The sequence below is a fragment of the Antrostomus carolinensis genome, unplaced genomic scaffold, assembly GCF_000700745.2.
Source record: "Antrostomus carolinensis isolate BGI_N321 unplaced genomic scaffold, ASM70074v2 scaffold104, whole genome shotgun sequence".
Lineage (NCBI taxonomy): Eukaryota > Metazoa > Chordata > Aves > Caprimulgiformes > Caprimulgidae > Antrostomus > Antrostomus carolinensis.
This window is the reverse complement of record NW_010312633.1, coordinates 80589-90676: the sequence shown is the minus strand read 5'-3', so window position 1 is coordinate 90676 and position 10088 is coordinate 80589. Positions and strand designations below refer to the sequence as shown.

The 10088-nt window shown below is 51.0% G+C and overlaps 1 protein-coding gene across 1 annotated transcript in view; it reads right to left on the bottom strand.

Moving 5' to 3' along the window:
• Positions 1 to 4: 4 nt before the first annotated feature.
• KANSL1 (KAT8 regulatory NSL complex subunit 1) overlaps positions 5 to 10088 on the bottom strand; it is a gene marked incomplete at its 3' end in the record, with an annotated part of 80885 nt that continues 70801 nt past the window's right edge. The window contains exons 7-13 of the mRNA XM_010167044.2: positions 7902 to 8087; positions 7323 to 7484; positions 6821 to 6972; positions 4429 to 4547; positions 3186 to 3243; positions 2466 to 2578; positions 5 to 245 (exon numbers count right to left, since the gene is read on the bottom strand). Coding sequence (XP_010165346.2) covers positions 5 to 245; positions 2466 to 2578; positions 3186 to 3243; positions 4429 to 4547; positions 6821 to 6972; positions 7323 to 7484; positions 7902 to 8087 — 1031 coding nt within the window. The remainder of the gene's footprint in view (positions 246 to 2465; positions 2579 to 3185; positions 3244 to 4428; positions 4548 to 6820; positions 6973 to 7322; positions 7485 to 7901; positions 8088 to 10088) is intronic.

Below are 10088 nucleotides of genomic sequence, written 5' to 3'. Positions count from 1 at the left end.
GCTCATCCAGGCCGGCCTCGGGCGTGGAGCAACGGGTGTCCTCGCTGGAGAGAAGCCTCATGGAGTCACGGGAGAGAGGGGTGAGGGGGGCAGAGAGCAGTTCGGGGCTGATGGGGCTGCGCGGCGAGTGGGTGTGGGACAGCTCCGAGTGGGAGTGGCAGTTGCCCACCTCAGGGGATGCCGGTTGGGGAGTCGAGGGGTTCCCCAGCTGGGGGGTTGTCCGTCCGTCTGTCGATCTGTAAGACCTGAGATAGGAAGACGTTTGAGAGCCTGTTTCCAGTCCCAGCTGAGCTCCCACCGATGCAGAGGCCCAGGACACTCGCTGCCACCTGGTGCCACCCTACGCTCCCTTCCACTCCTCGGGGAACGCCGCGGGGATCCGGCGCACACACGCAGGGAATGCTACAGCCTGGAGGTTAAAATCCATCCAGGCACATCTTTGTCCCATCTCCACTGTCTCAGGGCAGCTTTGCCACACTGAGGCTGCTCTCCTAAGGTTCTGTGTGTCCCACACATCTCCTGTGCTGTGTAAACACCACGATGAGAAGCCACCCCGTGACATCAGACACTTCCAAATTGGTTTCTCCAAGTGTTTCCACCATCCACATGCCATGTGACACCAGACAGTTCCTGAACCAAGCGCAGTGAATCAGTAACGCTGAAAATGCAGCAGGTTCAACAGGTGGGTGCAGGAGGAGCACTGTGAAAACCCTGGACTTCAGATTTAAACCAAGAATTAAGAAAGTTTGAGCACCTACACAGATTCCCAGAGAAAAGACCCACAGGCTGCAAAGAGAGAAACCTAACTGGAGTCCCCACATCTGTGTGCAGCTCTTCAAGATGAACTGAAACAGCAAGTGGCAATCAAGGACTGCCAAGGATCAGGTTCCATAATCTACCCTGGCCAAAATGTTCATCAGAACATACAAACCCAGCCCCAATTAGACCTAAAAGAGCTAAACCTGCATCAAGTTGAACAGAGTCAATGTGCCGAGTCAAGATGCAATTTAAAAGCTGCTACGGGAAAAAAAACAAACCCAAACCATTCTGTTCCACAGATGAGGCAGGAAGACCACAAGATGGTGGTCACAAGCTCACAAGCTGGAGCAGGTCACTAAGAAAATGACATTGAAGGGGAACAAGTTTGCTCCAGTGTTTACTGGTTATTACCTGGCCCAGGTACTCCAACCATTTCTAAAGACTAAAGCAGACACAGAGAACAACCTCAGGGTGGGAACCGAGGGACTGAGCAAGGATCCTGCTGAGGAGGAGCTCAGGAGGTGGCGAGAACCAAGCTGAACTCGGCCAAGTGCTCTGGGCACAAACACAAACCATGTCCTGGGTTGTGCTGAGGAACGTGGCCAACAGAGCAGGGACACCTACAGCCCCACCACTCTCTGCTGAGGAGCTGCACTGGGATTCCCCAGCTCTGGAGGAATCTCCATCCTTGGAAGTGTTCACATTATGGCCAAACAAAGCCATAGCCAAGCTGGTCTTCTGCTGGCAAGAGCCCTGCAGGAAGCTGGACCATAGACCCCTGGAAATCCTTCCCCACCAGCATTCCTAAACCTACGAGGTGAAGTTTGAATTCACCTCAATGACCAAGCCAGGACCTCAAACAGCATCTTGCACCACTGTCCTTGCAAGAAGGTCTTCAGAGAAACCAAGTTATGGTGAAGTGCTATCAGATGTGAGGAACCACCTGAAGAAGTTTGCAAAGAAACACCAAAATGTCCCACACTCCACCAGCACCAGGAAATGCAGCTGCAGATGAAATGAGGCAGCAGTAGCACAAATGGGAGTTTGACGAACGCTACCTTTGCATTTGCTGAAGTTCTTGCAGAAATAACTTTGCAGCCAGGGCTCAACTGAAACCACAACCAGACCTAGACGACCGGGTGCATGTTTGTGAGCAGGTGGAGCTCAGCACCCACTTCTGCCCAAGCACAGAATGGTTCAAAACCAAACAAAGCATCAGAAATCAAATGGAGAAGAGAGTAAACCTCTTATTTTGCTGGAAACTGTGGGGTTTTAGACACCTGCTCAAAGAAAGACACTGCAGAAAGGGATTCAAGAGCCAAGGGATCAGAGGAAGGTAAGGGTCCACACTTCCAGAGCGGTGAAAGCGCTTGAGAAAGCAGAATCCAAACAGACTGGGCAAGAGTTGGTTGTCTGCAACCTAACTGGTGCATAACTTCACCTCCACCCAAGCAAGACTATGCCTCATTCCTCCAAGGGCTCCTCAAGCTGCTCTTGTGGATGGTGATCAAACTTCCCAACACCAGCACAAGCTTTTAACCATTTTTTTATGGATCAGCCAATCTAATAAAACCTCCACAACCTGCTCCTAAGAGCATCCCACTGTGTTAGGATGCATCCCACACATTGGCCAAGAGAAACCTACTGCATCCTCTCTGCACCCCAGTGCTGTTGGTGTGCTGAGGAACCGTGCTGGCAGGCGTTACCTGCTGCCCCGCCGCTGCGGGGGCACGCTCGTGCTCCAAAGCCACCGGGCCCGCTCCATCTCTTCACATTTGCCATGCCGAGCAGCGAAGGCCGAATCAGACAAGTCCTCGATCTGGAAATGGAAGGGTACAAAGCTTGGTCAGAGCTTTCTTATATTAAAACACACATCTACGTGCAGTTTCTCCAGCATCAATTACAACAAGAATTTCAATATTTATATCTGAAGGGAGGCAGATGCTTATCAGTGAGTGGGAGAGCACCTTGTTAAACTGAATCTGCGTTGCTTAGGAAGAGATTAAAAACTGAAAACCAAAGGAGAGTATTTAACCCAGAGTGGAAGTGCTCACACAAGAGGTTTAAGGAAATACCATAATTATCAGTTCAGTTAAAATAGTAACTATCACAGCGTGACTGGTCATGATTTCTTGATTAGACTATTCCATAAAAAGGTCTCCTAGCAGCAACTGGACCTCAGATTTGGCTGTACCCAGCCAGTTAACCCAACTTCTGCCTTGTCACACCTCTCCCAAAAAGGAACCACCAGCAGGATGGTTTCTGCAAGGCCAGCTGGGCCACTTTAAAAGTTACAAAAAAGGAAGAGACTCCACACTTCCCTGCTGAGCTCCCCTGTGTCCACTCCCTTCCGGCATCCTCTGTGGATGCTGTTCAGCTGCTACCAACTCCACCCCATGTTAACTGGGAAATGAAACCCTTCTTACCTCCTCGTTGTCTTCATCAGGGTTCGCCTTCAGAGCGCTGATATCCACTTCCCGCCAGCTGCAAGACACAACATCAGAGGGGAATCAATCACAGGCACAGCCAGGCACAGCAGCACGTGCCCTGCAGGCACCAACAACCTCTTTTGGGAAAGAAAAAATACAAGCCCGCCACGTTGAGCAACAGTTCGGCTCAGTTCTAAACCACATTCGTCTACCAAAATCCCCCCCGTGCTACCAGACGACGGTTTCTCCCCTTCCCCTGACAGCCTGCTCCATTTTGAGTTCATCTTGTTTGCAGTGGGTTAGCACCCACTGAGTGCAACGTGGGGGCACAGGCAGAAGATGTTCTTCCACGTTAGGAGGGTCAGGAATGGAGAGCCAGGCCATTCTCCAGTGTCCTCCCGCTGCAGCGTTTCCTTTCCTTTCTGGTGCTGGTCTTGGCAGAGGAAGCAGAGCAGATGCTGCAGCATTTCCTCCTCCTCCTCCTCCTCTGGCTCAGCAATAGGCTCCCTCCCTGCCCCACTCTGAACAGGGCTTGGGAAGAGCATGAAGGACCAGGAAGAAGGAAGAGGTAAGTTGGGAAAGAGACGTGGAGAACTGGGAGGGAAAAGAAGGACTGGAAACTGGGCAGTGTGGAGGAAGAAGATGCACCAAGTTGGCTCACTTCCACCCAGCACTCAGGTGTGAAAACCAGCAACTCATCTTGTCCACAGGGCTAATCCAAGAACATGTGAACAGGGGATGACAGCTCACCTTCTTGCACTCAACTTGGGCAGAGAAAACTCCTGATCCTACCACTGCCCAGGCATGGAAGTGCTTCTCCTGGCTGGTGAGACCCAAGGCAGCAACCCTCCTCTGCAGCATTGCAGCATCAACCCAGCCCAGACACGTGCAGAGCTGGGGAACCACCAGGACCTTTGGCTCAACATACTCAGCAGCTTTGCAGCAAGACAGAGGACAACCAGGATGACCTTAAATTGCACAAAGACTTGAGCAGGGCAGCTGGCTTTCTTGTATGAGAGACACTCAGACATGTTACCTAATTTAGCAAGGCTGCATCCATGGGATGAGCAGAAGTTTTCCAAACTTCCTGCTGCTTTCAAGGAAGAAGAAAGCTCCTTTCCTCACCAGCATTAGAAAGCACTGGGAGCAAAGTAGCTCAGGCTCAGCTTCTGACAAGACATTTGCACAGGAAAAGCTTGGGATGTGACAACCCCACTGGAGATGGGGACCAGGCACGTACCTGGGGGTGAGGATCTCTTTGTACTGCAGTTTCTCCACACGAGTCGTTGCAGCAACAGACATCGGGATGACGATGTTGTTAATATCAAACGAACTTTCGCCTCTTCTCCTCCTTGGCTGCTGTAACATGAAGATAAAAACAACGTGAGAAAGGGTTGTGGGTTTTGTCATGTTAAAAATTATTGATGGAAAAAGGACATGGCCTCGTACAAACTGGCCTCATATGACTTATGAGAACCAACAGCAATTTGTGTCAGAATGGAGTTCACCTACTGCTTGCTGGAAGTCCTCTTCCCAACCCAAAATCCTTAGCTTGGAAGTTACAGACAAAGGCAAGGGCTGCAGTGGCCCTGCAGGTACTGAAGGAAGTTGAGCAAGGGCTGCTGAGCTCCAGCCACCATCTCCCCACTGGCACCAGGTGCTGCACAGTCAGATGGATCAAGAGATTGAGCTGGCTGATAAACTGACCCAGCAAGAAGAAAAGTCTCCCAGGTAAACCAATTCCCTACTGCCAACATAAAGAAAGTAGTGAGACCATCAGGAAAGAGGGAAGAACCATCCTGTTTGGAAACAGCTTCCCATCTTGTGTTCCTGCAGGGGTCTGGACCCACCACAGGTGACACTGTGACAGAGGGAGAACATGAAGCAGTCAGACAGGAGTTCACCTCAGGTTATGACAGCAGTACCTAACAGCTTCCATCTGTATCGAGCTTTGGACTGGAACAGATTTTCTAAGACAGAAATAAGCTCCACACTTATCTATTTAAACCTGGTTGAACACGGGGTGCTCTCCTACCATCTGTCTATCCAGAAACCTCCCCCAAACCTGTGACAGCAGCACTGCCAGTACAGTGACATGGATCAGCTTGAGATGCAAACAGCTCGTCTTCCTAATGGAGTCATCTGCGATTTACCATGTTCTCCACCTCCTTTGATCCCTGCGGCTTTTCGTGTAAAAACGTGGGAATCCAACTGCCACGGATCTGCCACAGCCAAACCTCAGGACTTGTGTGAAGCCAGATGAGGACGGATTGTGTAGGCAACTATTACCATGGTGGCAAGGAAATTCCGACGCATCCCTGTCAACAGTGAGGTTTGACCCACCAGCTGGGGAGCAAACAAGCAAACCTGTGCCAGACTGGGATGTCTGAACCCACAACGCGGACCCTTGAGCCCAGAGACCAGATTCCAGCACTTGCAGTGCTCTTGTAGGACTTGGCTGCTGAAGAGAAGACACTTCATCATGCTTTTACGAATGAGCTGGTGATAGAGCAGCAGGAAAAGCAGCAAGAGAAGACCAAGATAAGTGTATGAAGCACTAGGAAAAGTCATCTTGACAGGCTAGAGCTGCTGAGAAGAACTCTTCTCCAAAACACCGAGCACATTCAAGCCACCACTGCTTATTGGGTTCTTCAGACACCCTGTGCCACCACTGATGTCACAGCTGATGACACAGCAAGAGCAAATCCCCAGTGAAGCAGAACAAGCACAAAGCAACAAGCTTTGAACAAACACAAGGTTGAGCTGGAAGTGGTGTCCTTGGCTCTGCCATGGACAGATGCCTCTTCACCACACTGGAGTGCTGGCCACTAACAGAGGCCAGGTTCTTCACTGGGACACTGAGGAGTTCAGCAGAATTCAGTCCTTTAATCGAGAGCTTCTGTTAACGTGGGTCAGGTGCTGGGAGGACGGGTGACGTCTGGCAGAGCAGCTGTGTCATCCATCTGTCCCAGAGCACAGCGGGAGGGAGTTATGGTCCTGCTCACTGACGGCTTTTAGCCACAGCTTCATAAAGGTTCCCGTCATCCTTCAGCACTTTGGGAGGCTGAGTGTGTCTCAGAAGGCAGCGCGAGTTAAGCAATTTCTGAAGCTTGTGTACAGGTGCAAGTTAAAATCTCAACGACCACTCTTGTACCACTGCCCTGTGACTCAACCCCAACCTCTGTCACAGCCCAGTGCCACCAAGGCCACGAAGGGAAAGCTCTCCCAGCATTGTACCAGCAGCAGCACCACACTGCTGATGTTCAGCTCTTCCACTCTTCTTCCTGGCATCCCCAAACAACTTCAGAAACCAAAACCCAGACGTGGAGCAAAGCCAGGGGACTACTGAGAACAGGAACGTTTACCAGCAGTTATTGAGCTGACAGTGAACCTGTAATTGCAGCTGACTGGCTTTCTACATAGCCAACATCAATCCAGGAACCTCAGCAGACCCAAAGTCCGAGTAAAAAAGAGGGGCCAGTAACCCTACCATCAGCTTAACCAACGGGTTCAGCATGGCAAGAGAAATACTGAGCACTCTGAAGCCTAAGGTACCCGAGCTGCTCAAAAACTGAGACCCCACGATGGAGCTGAGCTCAGAAACCTTCTCCAGAAAGGCACTAGATACTTACAGCTGCACTGGAGGTGCCCTGTGAACTCGTGCTGGCAGGAGCAGAGCCTTCTGAGGAGGTGGACAGTTGTCGTGCTATAGGGCTGTGAGGTGTGGGGGTCGTAGCTGCTGACAAGTAGCTTGGGCCACCGACATCCGTGTGATGCTTCAACACTACACAAGGGAGGGTGGGAGAAAATGAAGAATTGACATTAGCAAAAAAAAAAACCAAAAACCAAACCAACCCAAAGGGAGGTGGTGGTGGATAGAAAAGGACCATGTGCACCAGAAATGGTCAGTGCTGAGGAGCACTTTGCATGAAAGAGAAGCACCTTCTGATGGTGGCTGCCAGCTTGAGAGGCCCTGGGGGAAAAAGCAGTTAGAGCACACGAGGCATCGCTGCGGTGGTGACAAGGCTCAGAAGCAGTGCGTTCCCCCCCCTTCTACGGGGACGAAGAGGGAGAGAGGCTGGATGTGCAGCAAAGCCCAAGCTCCCCCCGAGAGACCTGGCTGTGGGAGCCTACCTTCACTCCTCTCAGATGAGCAGTCTCGTAATCGCTTTTTGTCATAGGCAGGAGGCTGGACAAGCGAGCGCTCTGGCGCTCTCTCGGCCTTGGACACGGCCGTAAAATCGTCTAAAGGCGGCCTGTGTGCCTTGTCTGGTTGGATTTTTTGATGTGAGCGCTCTGAGGAGGGGAACAGAGAAAGAGCTATGAAACGCCAGTTTTCACCTCTCTTTCTGTTGGCACAGGAGACTCAGGCAGAGTTTACCAGCTCCATAAATCCAGACAGGTTGGGCTCAACACCATCGGGGCACTGCAGAGATGTGCTCAGAGCAGAACGAGCTGTCGTACTGCCCGTGCCAGCACGAGCACAGCCTCAGACCGAGTGAGAACAGGTCCCTACGAAGCAAGTCCAGCCTGAACTTCACAACCTGCACACACTTCACTTCCAGCCCTGGCCTGCAATACTGTGGCCTCATCCCTGAGAGCTTAATTTGAAGGGTATCCTCCTCCTCCTCCTCCTCCTCCCAGATGGCACGGCTGTTGGGTACAAAACCAGGCAATGTTTCTGCACGGGGCAGAAGGAGGGAGGACACTTACTGGCTGCAGTGAAGAAGGAATTCACCAGCTTGTGACGGTCCTTGCGAGCAGGGTCAGACAGGCTGCTGGTAGGCATGGGGGCTCTGTGCTTGAGCGAGAGCTTTTTGGGAGGTTTAATCTTCTCGTAGGGTTTGTTTTGCCACTGAGATTTCAACATGCTCTGGAAGTGCAGGCTCGTCGGCACATCTGCAGAGGGATATGAAACACAGCATTCAAATTAACTAAATTAGGCACCAGAAAGCTGTGGTACCATAATCCTCTCCCAGTCCCCCAGTAAGAACAGCTCTCGACAAACATACAGGCATTGACTGTAAAACCCAGGCTTGTCTACACTTTCTTCATGTTCAGGAAGGACCTGCAGTGTTAGGACCCAACATTTCCAATCTGAAGCTCTTTGAGAGAAGCACAATCCTACAGGATTCACAGAATCCCAGAATGGTGGGGTTGGAAGGGACCTCAGGAGATCATCCAGTCCAACCCCCCTGCCAAAGCAGGTTCCAGGTTGTACAGGAAAGTGTCCAGGTGGGGTTTGAACATCTCCAGAGATGGAGACTCCACACCCTCTCTGGGCAGCCTGTCCCAGGGCTCTGGCACCCTCATAGTGAAGAAGTTTTTCCTTAAGTTTGTGATGAACTTCCAGTGTTCCAGTTTGTGCCCATTGCCCCTTGTCCTGTCACTGGGCACCACCGAGAAGAGCCCGGCCCCATCCATTTGGCCCCCACACTTCACATATTTATAGACATTGATCAGATCCCCTCTCAGGCTGCTCTTCTCCAGGCTGAACAGTCCCAGCTCTCTCAGCCTCTCCTCATACAGGAGATGCTCCAGGCTCCTCATCATCTCTGTGGCCCCTCCGCTGGACTCTCTCCAGAAGATCCCTGTCCCTCTTGAACTGGGGAGCCCAGAACTGGACACATCACTCCAGATGTGGCCTCACCAGGGCAGAGTAGAGGGGGAGGAGAACCTCCCTTGACCTGCTGGCCACGCTCTTTTTAATGCAGCCCAGCATTAAAACGCTGATTCACAGCTCAAGTATATCTGGCAGGAGAATGAAGCCTTTGTCAGAAAAACCCGGCGTCTTTACCCCTGAACCTATCTCATGTACTGCCACGCTCAATTCTGCTATCTCAGATCTGACTTCCGAGAACCTGAGATATCTCAGCACATCAAATCTACAGAGGTACAGGATGGAAGAGAGACATTCAGCTTAAATCCTCAATTTCAGGTCAAGCCAAAAGCCAACCAAGTACTGTATGACATTAATCTGCCTGATGTGGCACCTCCATCATCTAACAGAAGTTGTGTTAAGTGAGCAAACTTCAGAGGCATCAAGAGCAGAAATACTGTGTTGGCCAGGAGCTCCTCAGGCAGAGGTTGGGTCATGCAGCCACCTGTGAGCAGGTAAACTCAGGGGAACTGATGCATTTTGAAGTTTCAGTTCATCCCACAGATCCCAGTAATCCAGAGTACCTGTCCCTGTTTAATCCTGCCATCTCACGACGAGCACGTGTGAAATTCAGCAGACACTACTTTTGCCCACATTCCTCAAGCTTCGTTTCTCCTCAATCCCACGCACACGTGCACTCCTGACCTCAGCCGAAAGACAGACCGCTAATGAGATTATTCAGTGTATTTCTTGTGCAGACAGACTAAGGTCAACTATAAAAACCATTAACTGGAGTAGCAAACTACCCTGGCCTCAGGAGTCCCACAAATAAGCCTTCCTTTCATACTCATAGCTTCAAACTTGAGATCTGATCACCAAATACTGCTGTCTAAGTCTCCTCCAAGACCCAGTTCTCTTTTTTATGCCTGAGGGTCAAAATCCTAGCTTGGAAAAGTATTAAAACCTTTAGGGTTAACAAGGGAACTACTGAGAAATGACTATCTTCTCCAGCTACACCCATAAGATCATTATACACCGGCATTCGTGCTTTGCCAGTCCACCCATCTGCTCTCTTCCCCCAGTACAGACCAGCAGAGACCATCGCCAGCAGGTCACGCAGCCTGATGCAAGCTCACCCTGCCACAACCAGGGAGTGAAAAGCGCTCAGATGAGCACCAGTAATACAAACATCCCTCCCCCACATCTCTCAAGCTCATGTGACATTTTCACAAGGTCTTTGAAGCAACCCTGAGCAGAGATGAACCTTCCCAGGCTCCGCGCAAGGAATTAAAAGCTCCTCA